Source organism: Thamnophis elegans, chromosome 7 (genome assembly GCF_009769535.1).
Source record: "Thamnophis elegans isolate rThaEle1 chromosome 7, rThaEle1.pri, whole genome shotgun sequence".
Classification (NCBI taxonomy): Eukaryota; Metazoa; Chordata; class Lepidosauria; order Squamata; family Colubridae; genus Thamnophis; species Thamnophis elegans.
The window spans coordinates 50,063,462-50,082,775 of record NC_045547.1 but is presented as its reverse complement, the minus strand read 5'-3'; the positions used below and the strand labels follow the sequence as shown (position 1 = coordinate 50,082,775).

At 37.0% G+C, this 19,314-nt stretch overlaps 1 protein-coding gene across 4 annotated transcripts in view; it reads left to right on the top strand.

The window, feature by feature from the left end:
* TBK1 (TANK binding kinase 1) overlaps nucleotides 1–19,314 on the top strand; it is a 44,620-nt gene that overhangs the window by 12,011 nt on the left and 13,295 nt on the right. For 3 of the 4 annotated variants that reach the window (XM_032221189.1, XM_032221185.1, XM_032221187.1), the window contains exons 4-13: nucleotides 1,282–1,411; nucleotides 2,638–2,819; nucleotides 5,711–5,871; nucleotides 7,847–7,957; nucleotides 10,754–10,933; nucleotides 11,096–11,292; nucleotides 12,429–12,487; nucleotides 13,158–13,249; nucleotides 15,924–16,025; nucleotides 18,154–18,217. In XM_032221189.1, coding sequence (XP_032077080.1) covers nucleotides 1,282–1,411; nucleotides 2,638–2,819; nucleotides 5,711–5,871; nucleotides 7,847–7,957; nucleotides 10,754–10,933; nucleotides 11,096–11,292; nucleotides 12,429–12,487; nucleotides 13,158–13,249; nucleotides 15,924–16,025; nucleotides 18,154–18,217 — 1,278 coding nt within the window. The remainder of the gene's footprint in view (nucleotides 1–1,281; nucleotides 1,412–2,637; nucleotides 2,820–5,710; nucleotides 5,872–7,846; nucleotides 7,958–10,753; nucleotides 10,934–11,095; nucleotides 11,293–12,428; nucleotides 12,488–13,157; nucleotides 13,250–15,923; nucleotides 16,026–18,153; nucleotides 18,218–19,314) is intronic. The other variant, XM_032221188.1, reaches the window with a different exon arrangement.

Genomic DNA, 19,314 nt, shown 5'->3' with positions numbered 1-19,314 from the left:
GGCGGTAAGAGCAGGTGGAATGGCGGCAGGGTCGGCGGCTCCCCTGAAGCAGCAGGGCCAGGCCGCGGCGGTCAGAGGAGATGGAACGTCGGTCGCGGTGGCCAAAGTAGGTGGAAATGGCAGCAGGGTCAGCGGCTCCCCTGAAGCAGCAGGGCCAGGTCGCGGCGGCTGGAGTAGGCAGAATAACGGTTGCGCCGTCCGGAGCAGGTGGAATGGCGGCAGGGTCGGCGGCTCCCCCCAGAGCAACAGGGCCGGGCTGCGGCGGCCAGAATAGGTGGAATGGCGGTTGGCCAAGCCACGGCGGCCGGAGTAGGTGGAATGGCGACAGGGTCGGCGGTTCCCCTGAAGCATCAGGGCTGGGCCACGGCGGCCGGAGTAGGTGGGATGGCAACAGGGTCGGCATCTTCCGAGAGCAGCAATTTTCAGAAAGCAATGTTTCTTCCGTTAGCTGCTTCTCCAGATCCCCCTTATATTGCTCTTGCCTTACTTTCACCTCAATTCGATTCCTGAACCTTGGCTCCGTTTCTTTTTGGCCATTTTTCCTCTTGGAACCTGAGGGGCAGAGCTCAGGCAGACATCTTCCTTCCTTGCACATGCGTTCTTTTTAAAAGTTCATGATCTTGTCCCCACACCCACAATCCATCACATGATCCAATCTCCTTCTTCCACGCTGGCGTCCATGCCCAGCTTCTTCCGGTCAGGTGTACTGGTGTGGAGACAAAGGATGACCTTGGCTTCTAGCAAAGAATGAAAAACAATACATTCCAAAATCCTACTCCTTCTAATCCCCCCTTCCATTGACTATACTTAAAGAAACAGCATAATGAAATAAGAGAAAGTGTGGCAGGCCAAAATTCTAAAAGGAATATAAATGCAGGCCTGACACATACTTTACATTGTCTATAGATTAATGTATCTTTCACAGTCCCTAAACTGATCTTAATTTTGCTTAAAGAAAGGAAATAAAGTTTTTACATTGACCTGCTTCCATTAACCTTACTTAAGAACAATAATAATTTGTTTGGATTCAAACAACATGATAGGGTATAATTAAGATGAAATAAAAATGAAAGCTTCTCAACTTCAAAAGAACAAAAGGAGCCAGAAATCCTAAGAGGAAATTAGTTTTGTAGTGTTTAACTCCAAATCCAGAATATGCAGCTTTTTCTGATGTTTGTGCAGAATTGCATGATCAAATTAATTACATTTCAATTTGTAATTAAAGTATATATATTATATTTTGTAAAGTCTTTAATATAAATTAAACCTTTTTTTCCCTAGACAACATCTAGACATAAAGTCCTTGTTATGGAATTTTGTCCATGTGGCAGTTTATACACAGTTTTGGAAGAGCCGTCTAATGCTTATGGATTGCCAGAAACAGAATTTTTAATTGTTTTGAGAGATGTTGGTATGTGATAGTTATATCATTAGATATATGTTTATTGCACTTATTCCAATTTTTATCCCCAAGTATTCTTTAATTATTATTTTCATTTTAGGATTTATGGTCAATAACACCTCTAAAGACCTAAAGTTTAAAAACACTGTATAGTTTACTGTGTGATTTTTTTTTGGCATTCAATATTCATCTACTTAACTTAATTAGAATGTATTTGATTTGTAAAATAACAATTTGGGTATAGTTTCTTTTAACTGCAGTAGGCACACATATTCCAAGCTGTGTAACAGGAATTTATCTCTAATATGTGAAACTACAAAGAACATGTTTCCCACAATGACTAGGTACATTCTGACTCAGTTAACTTTGTTGCACCGGTTGTATACCTCCTTTGGCAAAACAGATGCAGACAGGGTGACACATATCTCAGTTATATCCAGACTATATATATTTAGATAGAATGAATGCTATTTGGAAACTATATTTCAAAAAAGGAATTTTGCTGCTGTTGGAATTTTATGTTATTATTCTGGGCCCAAATCAGACTGCTGATCTTGAAAGCTTAATCAGCTCAGCTGATTAAAATTAATTGGAAGGATTTGCTGTTTATATAGCATTAGAAGTATATTTGAAAGCCGGTTTATTTAGTGATTAATGTTCTGGGATAGAAATCAGGAGACCATAAGTTCTACTCCTGCCTTTGGCCCAAAGCCACTTGGATGACCTTCTCTCAACCCGAGAAGCAGGCAGTGACAAACCACTTCCATAAAAATTCACCAAAAAAACTGCAGGGATTTGTCCAGGCAGTCACCAAGAGCCAATACTCAAAGGTACCTTCCTCCCCCAAAAAATATACTTTCAGGATATGATAAAAGAGAGCAAGACCACTCTGAAAATATCTAATTTGAAATTCTGTGCTTTGAAAGCCTGCTGAAGTTGTTTAGATGTCTATAAAACTTGATTTTTATATGCTTTATTTTCCATTTTATTATTAAAATGTGTGTACTGTATATTTATCATATACAGAAGTCTTACAACCCAAATTTGCCTGCTATAATCTCTTGCAAAACCAAAGTTTTTATTTATAATTCATTCCTTCTTGGCATTTACTAATTCATGTTGAAATAAAATAATTGATAATAAGATGCAGGTATCCTAATATAGTACCATGTTTCTTATCTACATAATTTTGCAATCTACACACATTTTTAAAAAATTTATTGTTTATATTTAAGTGGCTGGTATGAACCATCTTCGAGAAAATGGAATAGTACATCGTGACATCAAGCCAGGCAATATAATGCGTGTTATAGGTGAAGATGGTCAATCAGTTTATAAACTGACAGATTTTGGGGCTGCTAGAGAGTTGGATGATGATGAACAGTTTGTCTCTCTCTATGGAACAGAAGAATATTTGGTAAGCTCAATGTTTTTTCTTTTGCTTAATGATTTCTAATAAATTTTAATTTATTAAACAAGTTTTAGTTTATTAAATAAACTAATTATCGGTTTAAAATTATGCTATGCTATAATGGCTGATTCACAAACAATAAGCAAACCAAATTATACATCAGTTTTTTAAAATCCAGGATGAAATCACACATCCTGAGTATCATAGTTTCAAATGTACGTATCAATCAAAAAGTTATTTTATGCAAAAATTATCACAGTTGAATCTCTAAACGAGCTTGCCAAGCATTCTACAAAAAAGTTATCCCATTAAAAACATCTCCCTCGTTTCATTTTTGTAGCGAAGATTAAAAATTAATGTCACCAAATTTGTTTTAATTTTCCTTTTGACAAGATAACTGCTGCTAAAGATATACACTGTTAACTTTTTTCATATTAGAGTTTGTTTTGGTACAGAAAACCTCTGTCAGGCTAAGTTGGTGATTTATATAAGAATCAATAGCTTCTGTTAATGGCAAATCTTGTTTGTATTCTGCCACTAGCAGATTTTATTGTGAAAATAAAATTTCACAATTTTATTGTGAAATAAAATACTCACCCAATAGAATCCTATATTCTATTTTACGGAAAATAGTATATAGAAACCTGTTCTGACCCCCCCCTGCTCCGTCAGGAACGAAAGCCAAAACAGACGTACAAAAGAATGTTTTAATCAGTCCAAGTTCTCGTTGGCTGCAAGCCCAAAATAAACAAAGAGATAAGCTTTCTGGCAGCAATTACTACAAACCTAGGCAATGCAAACAAGCTTCTCACAGCAAACCACTTATCCAAGTTGGTTTCTCTGAATCATGAACGTGAACGAAAACGTTGACTCCTGCAACCAGGGCATGGCACAAACAGTGTCTTTTATACTCAGGAGAGGATCTTAATCAGCATCAGCTAAGCACAATCATCTCCTACAATTACGCAGTTGTTCCTTCCCTCGAGTAGCCCTTCGCCTGCATGTATCCTGAAACAACTCCCAAATGTTTTCCTGAACATTCCCTTTGATCCAATGCTCTCCTGCCACCTGGTGGCCACCCAGTCTCTCCTCGCCCTGCTTGGAGTCGACACCCTGTCCAGGATCCTTCACCTCCTCCAAGGCCGACTTATAAGACCCCTCGCTGCCAGAGTCTGGTGGCAGCTCCAACGGTCCCTGCCAGGCCACAACAGAAACCTATGGTCTCTGGTGCTCTCTATAATATAGCCATAGAGTGTTTTTTTAAAAACAATTTTTATTTGTTTTTTAAACAAGGACAAACAAACATAAAAATAAAAAAAAAACATCTTCCATTACAAATTGTAGAAAGTGTGCGGTTGGTTACAGTATTTCCATGCATCTCTTCCATAGTCACCACATCCTTTTCATATCAAATCGCATATTTTAAATTTATCTATATTCATATATATCACAATTATTATATCTCAACCTTAAATTTGACTATAATTGTTTTACATCCTTTTATATATAATATTCAAAATCTAGAATAGGATTATATGATAACATTCCATTAAATCCTCCTAAAATCATCCAATCACAATACATCTTTACAACATATTCTAGATAGAGAGCCGAGGTGGCGTAGTGGTTAGGGTGCAGTACTGCAGGCCACTTCAGCTGACTGTTATCTGCAGTTCAGCGGTTCTAATCTCACCGGCTCAAAGTTGACTCAGCCTTCCATCCTTCCGAGGTGGGTGAAATGAGGACCCAGATTGTTGTTGGGGGCAATATGCTGACTCTGTAAACCACTTAGAGAGGGCTGAAAGCCCTATGAAGCGGTATATAACTGCTATTGCTATTGCTATTTTAAACCTCTTCTCATAATCTCCATATATTGTTTATATAAAATTTCATATTATCAAACTAATATGTTTCTCCATCAGATTTTTCTGTTTTGTATTCCATATTCTACAATCTCTTTTCAATTCTCTCTGTCACAACTAATAGATTTTGAATTCAAACAATCATTTGCAATGTTACAGTTTGTTTTTCCTATTGGGCCATTCTTTCAATTTTGCAGATACTGCCACTATAGGGTTCAAGGCTATTTTAATAAACTTCAAACAGATTCATTTATTATCTTTCAAATCAAAATGTTGTCTTCTCTCCAATAGCTAGTGATAGAACTTCCAAAAGGCACCTGTATAAACAACTTGTGCACTTCCTACTATCACTGTCAGTAAACAAGTTTGAAAGAAACTTGAATCTCAAGTGATGAAAGAGAAAGAAGAAAAAACAATGTATCCAGCTTCTAAGTGGCAGTGTAACTGCTTTTCCTCCTGTTGTTACAACCCTCTTTATAATCCTTCTTATTTTCTTTTTTATATTCCAATCTTAAGAAAGAAAAAAACCCTTAAATGGAAATAAAAAAACAATCCAATCAATCAAATCAAGCATTATAAAAAAGGAGAATTTTAATCCCTGGGTATAAGCAAAAGTGAAAAAAGAAGAAGAAAGAATTAATCCATTCAGTTTAAAAAATAGGGAGCCCCTGCAAAAGTTCCATCCATGGGGAAAAAAAGATATTAGAAACTGGATGACACACTAAGTTCAATGCAGATTAATCTCACTCCCTACCGTCTTCTGTCTTCGATCTTAACTTAATTTTTTTTCTTGGGTAGTCTCTTCCTTTAATAATAAAATTTCCTCACCAATTCGACACATTTTCTCTTTCCGCTTTCTTCCCGTTTCGGAGCTGTCCCAACTTCAGCAGCTTCATTAGCTGCATTTCTGTCTCCGAAAAAAAAGCTATTCCTGGATCTTTCGGGGACTTTGTGGAATTCGACTGTCGTGACGTCAGCTCTCCAGCTTGCCATAGGGTTTTAATGATGTGTATTGTTTCCCTCTTTGCACCTGAGCATCCTGACATGTATGAGCGAGCAGTATTACGGAAGGACCATCAAAAGAAGTATGGAGCAACAGTTGACTTGTGGAGCATTGGAGTGACCTTTTATCATGCTGCAACTGGAAGTCTACCATTTCGACCTTTTGAAGGTCCACGCAGAAATAAGGAAGTGATGTAGGTAATTCAGAGGAAATGTTCTATCACCAACTACCAACTAAACTACATAAAATTGGGAGTGGAGGGTAAACTAGACAATTTCTAGAAATATTTTCTTTGGGGATTCTGTTACATTCTTGTATTCTTACAATATTATTTGCTTTGCAATTTATTTTTCTTTCTCAGATATGCAACAGATATAATTTTAACATGGCTAAACATAGGAAGTACTGCATTTAGATATGTAGAAATGATGTTTTTTTAATTATGTTGAAGGCAGACTTCAATAATAGAATTGACTATGTTTTTCCAATGATGGAAGCAATATTTAAATGAGAGACATTTAATAGCTATTATTTTATATATTCTTTTAAAACCCAACTCATTGTTATGACAGACAAGGCAAGACTCTAGAGTCCTTTATTGGTCTCAATAAATGGTCCTGCAAATAACCTCCTGGTAAATATCCACCACTAGGCTACCCTGAAGGCAGCCACTCTCAGTTCCCTAAACAGCATCCCCTATATTACAAATAAAATCCACAGAGTAGGAGCACATTCATAGGGAAAGGTCCAGGGTTCCAAGTCCAGTCCAACTGGCTAAGCAAATCCATAAGGCAGAGTCTAGGCACAAGACAAATGACAGTCCTCAGGGCAAAGACAAGGGACAAGGCAAGAGGCAGTTCTAAAGGCAAAGCAAAGGGCCAAAGGCAAGGTCCAAGACAAAAGGCACAAAACAGTTGTCAAAGCAAGGAAAGGCCAAAGGCAGGAGTCTAGGGCAATCGGGAAAAGGATAAGCCAAAACAAGCAATTGTTGTTGGCAAAGGTCCCCATGACTTCTCCTTAAGTCACTCCACTCCAGGTGTTCCTTGTAAGGAGGGGTGGAGCGACCTCACAAGTAGTCTTGCCAGCCCTTCCTTGAACTTGCCTGCACTCCACTCTTTGTGTCCTCGGATCAAGTAGAGGAGGCAGCTGTTCCTCATCAGAGGGGATCTGCTGCCTATCAGCACCGTTGCCTGTCAGCAGCTGTTCCTTCCTGTGTCTGTGAAGGCAGGCAGTTCTCCATTTGGTCAACCACCTCCCCAATGCCTGAGGATGCATCATCCTCAGACCCTGGTTTCTCCAAACATGCCAGTGGAGAAATGCCATCCATGTCGGTCAGACCCAGTTCCTCCTCCTCCTCCAAACTGTGCTCCAATTGGGCCATGACATTCATAAATTACTACTGCCTTATGGGAATTGACAAGAAAGTTTTGATGAGTTTAATAATTTAAAACTTTAATACACGCAGCATTTTCACATCAGCCAAAGTTTTTTGTTTGGACAAATAACTTTTGAAAAATAATCAGGCAATTGAATTATGTATACATTATTTGCATTCTTTAGTTTGAGGTAGAGTATGATTCTTCAATAGTTATAGATGACTAAGGCAAACAAATGGTCCTCAGTTGGATCCTCACTTTTTGCAACTGAAATTCTATTTACAAATGTTTCCAGTGCAAGAATGGAAAGTGGATCTGATCAATTCTTTTGTCCCATGTTCCTCTTGGAAAGCAGATCTGGAATGGAACAGGAAATCAGTAGAGATTTCCTCTTCCCTTCCTTCTAATGGATCTCTGTGCATATTATAAATAGAAAGAGCTATAATCCACTATAGAAACATTATTACTCTTGTAATGTCTCATAGATACTTGTTTCACTATCTGTATATACAAAATCTGTTGAAAAAATTAACTTTTGAAAATTATTTTAACTTTCAAGAACAACACTTTATTCAAAATTTTAATGCCCCCAAACTTTATAGAGTTAAAAACTGTGTTTCCTGTTATAGTTGGTAAATGGTTCAATAACAATTAAAATGCCACTTCTTTAGAAATGTAATTAGTTGTTCTGAACTAGAAAGCTGCCTACTGCTGCTTTGTAATTCACATTACTATTACATGGTTTTATTATAGAGTATGTTTGCTGATTATGGTATTTCTTATATCTCAAAGGTATAAAATTATAACAGGAAAACCTTCTGGTGCAATATCTGGAGTACAGAAAGCAGAAAATGGTCCCATTGAATGGAATTGTGATATGCCTATTTCCTGTAGTCTTTCTAAGTATGTTTTGTCATTGATTTGCTTACATAATTTAATGTTGATTTCCATGCCTCATAAGATGTCATGTGAATATGAAACAAAAATTATGTGTTTTTAGCAATTTGCGGAATTGATAACGCACAGGGCTTGAAGTGATTGAGAATATTAAGAGTAATCTGCATTTCTGAGTGATAGGTGGAAAAGAAATTTCTAGTTTGCAGTAGGACTTAATCTCTTCAGTTGTATTGCTTGAGCATAAAAAGTCTTTGCATGACAATATTTTATTAATTTATATTTATTATTGCAATTCGGACCTTGCCCACTCTCATGGCTTTCCGAAAAGCTGTTAAAACCTGGCTATTCCGGCAGGCTTGGGGCTGTTGACCTCATTGCTGAGGTCCAGCCCCAATCAGATTGGGTGCATGTGTGATGTTTTTAACTTGTTTTCTTTATTTTTGTATTAATTTCTCCACTTTTCGCTTTGTAAGCCCCCCAGAGTCCTTCAGGATTGGGCGGCCTATAAATTTACTAAATGAATGAATGAATGGATGAATGGATGGATGGATGAATAAATAAATAAATTTATGTTCTTGCAATTCCAGACAGACTTTCTGAGTATTTGAGTAGAACTCTCAGGTTTAGATTACTTCTGCCTGGAAGTAGATAAACCATGGTACAGGTAATCCTCCACAGACACTGGGCCTGTGGAGACACACTCATCTTGCAAAGATCTAGCAAGCTGTGTCCACTCCAGCCTGTCTGCCCCAGTTTCTTTGCCTGCAAAAAGCTTTTGGCGCGAAGAATGGAGACTGGGCGGGGCATGCACACTACTCCCAGCCTCCATTCTTCTCACCAAAAGCCTTGAGAAAAACTGTCCAAAGCTTGCAGGGGTGAGTAATTGTCCTGGCAGGCTCTGGTCATCATTGCAAAAAGTCCGGAGCCTGCCAGGACACTGGAAAAGAAACCGCAGCACAGAGGCTGGAGAGGACACAGCATTTGATCATTGAGATCTTCAAAAGATGAGTGAGTCTCCACAGGCTCAGTTTCTGGTGGGGCAGGATAGGGTGAAGCAGATATCTTAGTGGATGGGGGGGGAACTTGGGTGGTTGGAAGCACTACCCCCCCCCCCATGGTCTTCCCCACCCTGAGATACTTCATGTGCACTTAATGACCAGAGCATTTGATTAGCGAGTGCATTGGGTAAATCAGGGAGGGATCATGTTAATTGCACATGTTCCCATTAATGAATTCCTCAGGTTACAAATGTAATTAGCAGGCTCATTCGTAATCAAAGTGTCCTTCCATTTTTGTGCATACAATAGTCCTGCTGTTGTCAACAATACTTAGTAACAAAGTTCCATTTTTTTTCTCTAGGTCTTTTTCCATTAAACCCAAAAGGGAAAATTTCATCTTTATCCTCATTTTCAAAATTCTCTTTCCCTCCCTCCCTCCCTCCCTCTCCCTCCCTCCCTCCCTCCCTCCCTCCCTCTCCCTCTCTGTATTTGAATCATACTCCAATATATTATCTTATAGAAAAAAAGATTATAATTTAATGTAAATTTTAAACCGTTTATCCACATATTTCCCCATTGTTCAAGCATCACATTATATCCAAAATTCCTTGCCCACTGAATTATGTAATGTTTTACATGTTCATTTTCCAAATTCAATTTCAATAACATTTTATAAATCTTAGCAATATTATGTTAATCATTTCCACATAGTAGTTTCCAATTCATTTTAACAAAGTCAAATCCATAGCACTTTTTATCCAGTTTAAAACTTTCTTTCAGTTGTTGATAAGTAAACCAATTGCAAACATAACCTTCTGATTCATGTTCTTTCCTCTCCTTTAATACTAGGTCACCGGAGTTGAAAGATGATTGCCACCATTTTTTTTCTAAATGGTGACACCCAAAGAGGCAACATGTATAAAGCCTTGTTTTATATTTATTCCAAACTCTTAGTATAACACATGTAACAAATTGATTAAAACCAACATTAACTTTACTTTTATCATACCATAAGTAGCTGTGCCATCCAAACCTTAATTCATAGCCCTCTTTTTATTCTGGAGGCTTACCCATTCTTTTGACCAGGCCAGACAGCATGCATTTCATAATTTTTTATCAACATAAATTATAATATGCAAACTCACATCCTAATTTGGTCACTCATTAACCAAATGAAGCAATACTGAATTAATAAAATAAACTATGAGATTAGCACAATTTTACTAATTTACTAAATTTTGCTAAAATGTTATAATTTTAATTTACTTTAAAGTAAGTGCCACTACAATGATAACATTCCTTATCTTTTTCCTTTATTGTGCTTTAGGAAAATATTATGTACATATGAATAGTGTTTCATAGTACAAAATACATGATCTGCCGGCTACTTTCTTGCAAGGAATGATGAGCTATTGGATAGGAAGTTGCCCTATTTCCATGAAAGATATCTGCAATCTTCACCAATTAGAATTACTTCTTTCTTTTTAACTAAAGTGCATCCCAGCTACTTTTACCTTGTTGATGTATTGACATTGACATGTATTTATGAGAGTTATCTTTTGCACCCTCTGATAAGCAGCGTATGTGGGGAAGCCAGATTCACTTAATACCTGTGTTACTAAATTATCAACTGCAGTGATTCATTTAACAACTGTGGCAAGAAAAGTTGTAAATAGGGGGAAATTTACTTAACTGTCTTGCTGAGTAACAGAAATTTTGGGTTCAATCGTCGTAAATCAAAGACCACTTGTATAATAAAAATACATTATTTAATGTAATATTTGTTTTCTATTTAACTTTTTAGGGGATTGCAGGTACTTCTTACACCTGTCCTTGCAAATATTCTTGAAGCAGATCAAGAAAAATGTTGGGGATTTGATCAGTTTTTTGCAGAGACAAGTGACATACTGCATCGGATAATTATTCATGTCTTCTCTCTTCAACAAATGACTGCACACAAAATTTATATTCACAATCATAATAAGTACGTTTTCTATAATTTTATTTTCATAAGGCAATAACTAGATCTATGATCTATTTCCCTTTAAATAGATTTCCTCCCCTTTTTTTCCTTCTTTCTTCTGGCTATTTTAATGCATTGGGAGTTCTTTCTTACATGTGTTTTTTTTTCTTCATCTTTTAACAGTGCTACCATATTTAATGAACTTGTCTACAAACAAACAAAAATACCTTCACACAATCAAGAATTGATATATGAAGGACGGCGTTTAGTGCTGGAACCTAACAGACTGGCACAAGCTTTCCCTAAAACCACAGAGGAAAATCCTATAATTGTAGAAACCAGAGAAGCTGTAAACGTCATAGGATTACTCTATGAAGAAAGTATGATGGAATCATTATTTTTCTGATTAAAACTTAAGCATTAATTTGTTTTAGTTATATTAAATTTGTAACTTCTAAAAGCTACACTATTTTTATATGACTGTAGCAAATATTATTTTTAAATAATAATAATAATAATAATAATAATAATAATATAAGACATTTACTTGTATCCCTCAAAATTATTGCCCCAATGTATTCTTAATAGCCAAATTCAATCCTATCCAATTTTTATTGAGATAAGCAGGGTCCACTAAGTGTTTCAATCTGATGTGGGCAAATTTTTAATTAAATTTTATTTGGAATGTATCCTGACTCAAAATTCTATTTTACTTATAGGATTACATGTATAATCCAATTATACATTTTTCATTGGAAATTAATTACTGAAATTGCAATTAAAGAGTTTTTTCTTTTCATTTAAGAAATTGTTTAGTCCTGAAACAATCTTCATAATTTAAAAAAGGATTCTTAATATTTATTTTGCTTTTTGTATAATTCAAATAATTTTCAAAATAAAAAATAAACAGTTCTAAAGCACAGCAAAATACTACAGTAAGAAAGCAGAAATTATATAAAATAAGCAAAGGGGGCGTTTGTGATCAAAATGGCAAGAGGGTAAGTGCTATTGTGATCCAAGTGTCATTTCTTAGTAACTCATTATTTGTTGCACATATATACAAAAGGGATGGGACATGCTTTGTGACACTGTACCTGCCATTTTACAAATAGTGATAGATACAATACCCTGTGCCCTGTCTACCACTCCCTGCCACACACTCAATTTGAGATGTAACAGTATTACTTAATAGAATATAAATGAACTTTACAAATAATGTAGAAATAACAACAATAACATAACAATAATAATGACATTTCTATTGGCAAAGAAATGGATACAAATGGAAAAGGATTTTCATCATATGATTTTCTTTAACAAATTGCATAGAGGATTAGTTAGAAAAATATATTCTATTTATGATGAATTTGTTCTTTCCCAAAATCACTATAGTAATTTTTATAATAGTTGCCATTTTCTCAGATATCAAGGATATGTTCTGGTTTTTTTTCTTTTTTTTAATTTCTGACTTTGTGTAATTTTTAATTTTCTTTTTAAACCTTCTGTTCTATTGCAGTTTTGCTTCCTAAGGTTCATCAACGTTATGACTTGGATAGCGATGTAAGTATGGCAAAAGTGAGTATCTCAGTTAATTATAATTACATGTACATAAGAATGAATACTTCAAAGCCAGTGTCGTGTTATGATGCTGGGCTAAGAATTGGAAGATCCAGGTTCTAGTCACTGGGGAGCAGACATTCCTTCTCGGCCCTTACTAGTGTGAGATACTAAAGTTCCTGCTGAATCATACTTTTAAAAAGGCTCACTCTTAAGAACTAGATTAGTGCAATGCAAAGTAAGCAGATCTTGCAACTAAGTGAAACAAACATTAAGAACAGCAACATATAAGATGTGTAGGAGTGAAATAAATTAATGGTATTGAATGCAGATAATTTTAGGTAGAGAGAATTGTATAAGTAGTAATTTTAATAGTGTTGCTTTAACAATGATATAATAAGAAATTGCTCGTCTTATACCTTAATCTGAAGTTCTTTGATCTATCATCACTCAGTAATATAGTACACAGTCTTCAAGTTATGTCTACTTTTTGCTTTTTCCAAAGCTTGTATTACAACTTTCTAACCTAATACAGAAACTTAATTGACCTTTATTTTTGTTTGGTATTAGGTTTAGTGGATTATATTCCCATTTACCTCATAATATGATTTCATCTAAATATCAAATTTCTGTTAATAAAATTACTGTAGCAATTTATTAACTAATGCATTTTATTTGTTCCTTATAGGCAGTAACAGGGGTTGTATGTTACGCCTGTAGAATTGCCCGAGCCTTACTGCTTTATCAAGAGCTCCTGCGAAAAGGAATCAGGTGGCTAATGTGAGTGATGCTATTGATCAGCTTTCTCATTGTCATTCCTGCAGGTAACAGATCTGACTCTGGATAATTAAGTAAGAGTTGGAGGCATGGGAAGAGTCTAATAAATGGGCTAATAAATTCAAATAAATAAATTCAAATAAATGAATAAATATTAAATGTGTGTTTTTCCATGACTGAGTGAAACCCTGGTGAAGCCAGTAGTCCATTTCAAAATGCTTATTTTAATTGTTAAATATTATATGATGTAGCGACCATGTACTTGCAAGATGAACTTTCTCCTCACAAAATCAACATGCTCTGTACATGCCCTCAAACAGCTGTTTTGGATCCCTATCCAACCAGAGTATAAGAGAATATGGGCCCAAATTACTTTATGAAATAAAGAGAGCCCTCACCTTGCATGCATTTTGCGAAGCTATGAAAACTGTTCTAATTGTTCACTGTCAAACTATAGGGTTTGACAGTGGTTCTGTCAACCCTGTCTAAGGGGTCTGTTTTATTGTATTTGATTATATTTTATGATAAGGTGGCTCAGTGATTAAGACACTGAGCTTGTCGATCAGAAAGGTCGGCGGTTCGAATCCCTAGCACCGCATAACGGAGTGAGCTCCCGTTACTTGTCCCAGCTTCTGCCACCTAGCAGTTCTAAAGCATGTAAAAATGCAAGTAAAAAAATAGGGACCACCTTTGGTGGGAAGGTAACAGTGTTCTGTGTGCCTTTGGTGCTTAGTGATGCTGGCCACATGACCATAGAGACGTCTTCGGACAGCACTGGCTCTTCGGCTTTGAAACAGAGATGAGCACCACCCCCTAGAGTCAGGAACGACTAGCACATATGTGTGAGGGGAACCTTTACCTTATATTTTATGATTATATAGAACCATGGTGGCACAGTGGTTAGAATGCAGTATTGCAGACTTTTTCTGCTGACTGCCGGCTGCCAACAGTTCGGCAGTTCTATTCTCATTGACTCAAGGATGACTCAGCCTTCTATCCTTCCGAGGTCGGTAAAATGAGGACTCAGATTGTTGAGGGTAAATTGCTTAGATAAGGCAGTAAAGCACTGTGAAGTGGTCTAAGTGCTATTGCTATTATGTAATCAGCTGAGTTATGAACACCTTGGAAGACATAGAAATATTGTAATAAAGAACTATGTGCACTATTCATCCAGTTGTAAGCAATCATGTGCAATAATTGGTTGTTACTACTTCATGCAAATTAGGTAGTATTTATATTGAATTAAATTTTTCCTGATGAAAGAAAACAAACTAATCAAGTACCTGCTAATAACAATATCAGATTCCATAGTTTATAAAGCCTAGATGTTAAACATTCAACTCTGAACATTTTTCTTTCAACCCATTTTTAAGTTTTAGGTTCAAAGCAATATGCATTCTTTTTTTGTATTCCTAATAAGAAAGATGAAGGGAAATAAAATTCTTTAATCAGGAGGTTTTTCCATTTAGTTCTTCTTTACTTTCCTGCAGAATTGAAGAAGGGGCTTCTTTGATAGCTTCTATGCATGTACAGAAAGGAAGGAATTTGGGACTTTGGCTCCATTCACTGCAGACATACAGTCTCAAATATCCCTCTTCATAACTGATGTAGTCTTTAAAATTAAAAATTTTTTTTTATCTCACAATGTAAAATATTAAAATAGTTGATATAATGTGGATGCAGAATAATGATTATTGTGCAATATTTAATATTTTCAATTTTAATGTTCTTAATTGCATCAATAGTACTGAGTTTATTAGTTACTTTAGTAGATTAAAATTAGCCAAGTCAAAAATAAATATCTTTCACATTTCTTTTTGGTGCAGGCTGAAAAAGTAGAATGAATGTTTGTTCTGGTAAATTGTTGTATTTGAAGACCAGAGAAAGAATATAAGGAATATAATGGCTTGAACTGACAATGATCGTATACTGCAGTGTTCACAATTCACAGTCCTTTTATTGCATGTTATAAAGACTTAAGACAGGAGCACAGCAGTCTGCAAAAATCCAAATTTGTGTCATGTATGGAAAGTAATAGACTTGTTCTCTCTTGAATCTGGGATTGTTTCAACTAATTCAACAACTAAAACGAAAAGGAAATTCAAACTGAATATTCAAAAGAATGTCCTGATATTAAGAGTGGTTAAGTAATAAAACTTAGTAGTTAATAGAATACTACAATGGAGATGTTATGCAATAACACACTGCCCTTTAGCTCCAATCTCACTGAGCAGGAGATTATTCTAGACTAGCTGATAACCTGGCATTGCCCTGGTATTTATTTATAGGGGGGAAATGTCCGGACCAAACGTAATTTCTAATGTTGGATTTTCCCCATTACCAGAGGGAGCCCCCTTGTAGAGTACTGTGAATCCATTACCACGGCAACTCCACTGCGCTGTACAGTAGAAGTCAATTTACAGCACAACAGGCTGTATCTTAACAGAACACACACCCTAAGGGGTGTTAGGGGTGTCTCTCTCTCTCTCTTACACACACACACACACACACACACACACACACATGTCACTTTGTCTTTGTTATATTCTTTTTTCATTCCTTATTCCCTCCTCCGGAGACTGGTAATATGCATAGTGATAATTTTTCCATAAGACCAAAAAAAACCATTCATGATGCTTTCATGTCTATGTTTATTGCTTCAATTACTGTTTTCTAGTGAGCTCATCAAAGAAGAATACAATGAAACATTTCACAAAAAGACAGAGGTTGTTATCAAGCTGGACTGTTGCAATAGAAATACAGAAAAAGCTATGAAAATGTGAGTATTTAAGGAGAAATCATCTACACTGCACTTGTCTACTTTTTAAAGCAAGAAAATCAAAGTGCCATACAAATATGTACTAGCTAACTGATTTATAAAATCAGCGTAATATCCCAGAATTGTATAGTTGGAAGGATCCAAGGTTGCCATGGTTTTGCAAAACCTGTTTTGCAAAAATCCAAAATAACTCATTCTCAAAAGATGTTGGTCCAGCCTTAGCTCAAATACAAGCACATTTAATGGAAAGTCTGCCATCTATCTGGATAATCGGTTCCATTGTCAAATTGCTTTTCCACTATTGTTGACACACACACACACACACACGGGATGTTATGCATTCAGTTAAATTCTGCACCCTTTAGTTCCATTATTCCTTGTCATAAATGCTGATATGGTGGAGAACAGATATTGACCTTTTGTGTGACATCTTTCCAGATATTTAAAGAACATTATTTCTTTCTTTGTCTTTTCAAGTTCAATATGGTGATCCTTCAGTCTCTCAAGGGACTTAGTTTCTAATTTATTCCTATTGCCCTCCTCTGGATTATGACTATTCTTGTCATTGTTATTTATTTAATGGCAATATTTCACAATTGAAGTAACATACCATGTTGTCCTAAACTGGCCGTGGCTAAAGGAAGCCTCATGGACTGTTTGTGTAATAGGAGATGATCAAGCTGAGCTTGACATGTCATGAGTCCCTTCATGCCCACAAGAAATCTAAGTCCAGCCCACCCTGAATTCCCGTGACTCTACTGCCAATTTGCTTGGACCTTTACTAGTTCAGATTCTTGAAGTGTGTTTCAGCTTGCAATAAATCTGTATAATCATTTGGACTGTCTGCTCTCCTGATTTCCCTGGCACTTCACAGTTTGTTCCCAAATAATTCTAAGAAGGAAGATCTATGAACATACATGTGAACCTCCAGACATCTCCCCAATGTACCATATTTTTCAAAGTATAAGACGCACCTTTTTCCCTCAAAAAAGAGGGTAAAAATCTGGGTGTGTTTTATACACTAAATACAGCATTTTTGGCCTCCCAAAACCCTACCCCCTTTGCAAAAATGACCGTGCATAGCCTTTAGGAGGCTTCCAGAGTGCTCCTGGGGGCTGAGGAGGGCAAAAAATGAGCAAAAAACAGGCTGATTTTGCTTATTTTTGCCCCCCCCCCCCAGCCCCCAGGAGCACTTTACAAACCTCCTAAAGACTAGGCATACCCTTTTTTGGGACAAAAAACGGGCCCATTTTCACAAAAAACGGGCCGTTTTTGGGAGGTCTGCAGAGTGCAAAACCTTTTTTAAAAAACTTGCCTCTTAAAAATCTTGGTGCGTCTTATACTCTGGTGTGTCTTATATTCCGAAAGACACGGTATATGTACATGTACATACATGTACATGTATGTATATGTACATACATATGTAATCAGTGGGTTAGCATGGTGGTTGTTCACTACTATAGTGTTTGTTGCATAGTAAATCTATTTTGATCTCATTTCTAATGCAATCAGCAATTTTGAATTGCATTTTGATACTATATTTTTTGTTTTATTTTACTTTTATTAAAGCCATTATGTTTACATAATTGCCCTGGTTATAGTTATTGAATTTGAAATCAGAATATTTAGAAGACACAAGCCTACTGACATAATTTATGGAAAAAGCTTTGAAGCTAAACAGCATCAGTGGAATATTATTAAATGGAATTCAGTCATTTATTTTTATTTATTTGTGTTTTGGATGCTTTGTGAACCAAGAAAACCTGAGCCAGAGAAGAGCAGAATAAATCATATGTCAAATATTATTTCAGTAACACATTGATTCATCTGCTAGCATAAAATATTGAACTAATATTCACCAAAGCTATTGCATATGTCTACTGGAATTTCTCCACAGATTTTTTTTATTGCCTAATTAAAGCCACATATCATTTGAGCAAGACTTTTAAAATAATACTAGTAAGTTTGTTTGTACACACAGACACAAACACACACACACACACACAATTTCCAATTGGGTCCAAAATAACATTATTCAAAAACATTACATTAAAAAATGTGATATTGTAAACAAAGTTATAAACCAAGGTTCATTTATTTGTGTTTGTCTTCTCTTTTCTGTGAACAGATACCAAAATCTGGCACCATCAGAAGTGGATGCGATCTCAGATATACACACAAAACTCTTACGGGTAAAACTTTATATTACAATATTCTAGCAGGCAATAAAGTTGCTTTCAAATTATAGGAGTACTGAAATTTACTTGCACAGCATTTTTTTTTTAGTTTCTAATAAGTAAAATAACTTTACATACATTTGTATTTTTCTTGCTGAGAGCAATAATAATGTATTGTTTATACCGTGTTTCCCCAAAAATACAACATGCCCTGATAATAAGACCATGCCACATTTTTCGGGTGGGCAAAAATGTAAGCCCTCCCCTGAAAATAAGCGCCCTGGACACCCCCCCCCCCTTTCCAGCCAGGCACACTGCCATTCACTGACCTGGGGTATCGCCAAGCTGTCTGAGCGCCTGTTTGCCACCCTCCGGCTCCCGCGGCTTGACTCCTTTGGAATGCCCCTAGGTCAGTGAATTGGGCTCTGCATGGCTTGAGAGGGGGGTTGCGTGAGCGGCTTTTCCGCTCCCCGCTCATGCACCTCCCAACCTCATGATGCCCTTGCCTAACTCTTCTTATAGAGCTAGGGCATCTCCGCCGCCGCATGGCTTTCTTTTGCAGCTTCCAAAGCACGGAGGTAGGATGCCAAATCTTCCGGAAGTTGCCACTCTGGGAATACGCTCTATGGTTGTATGCTCTGGGAGTACACTCTGCCTCAGCAGTCCATAACCATAGAGTGTACTTGCAGAGCGGCCGCTGCCAAAAGACTCGGCTGCAGATCTCCGGAATTTGGAAGCTGGAGAATAGGTTATGCTGGGAGCGCCGTGGCGGCAGCGGCACACTGGCCCTTCAGGGAGAGCTGGGCCAGGGCATGGTGATGTTGGGAGGCACACCAGCTGGGGATGGAACAGGCGCTCGCACAACCTCCCTTTCCAGCCAGGCAGAGCGCCATGCACTGACCTAAGAGTATCCCGAATGCGTCAAGCCACGGGAGCTTGGGGGGGAGGGCAGAGCACCATGCGGTTTAGAGCCTTTGGGATATCACTGGGTCAGTGAGTGGCGCTCTGCCCAGCTGGAAAGGGGGGATGCCAGGTGGCTGCTTGTGAGCGTGGTCACCTCATGGCTGGAATGTTGCGCTGCTGCAACAGCGCAACACAGCCCTTTGCCCCTG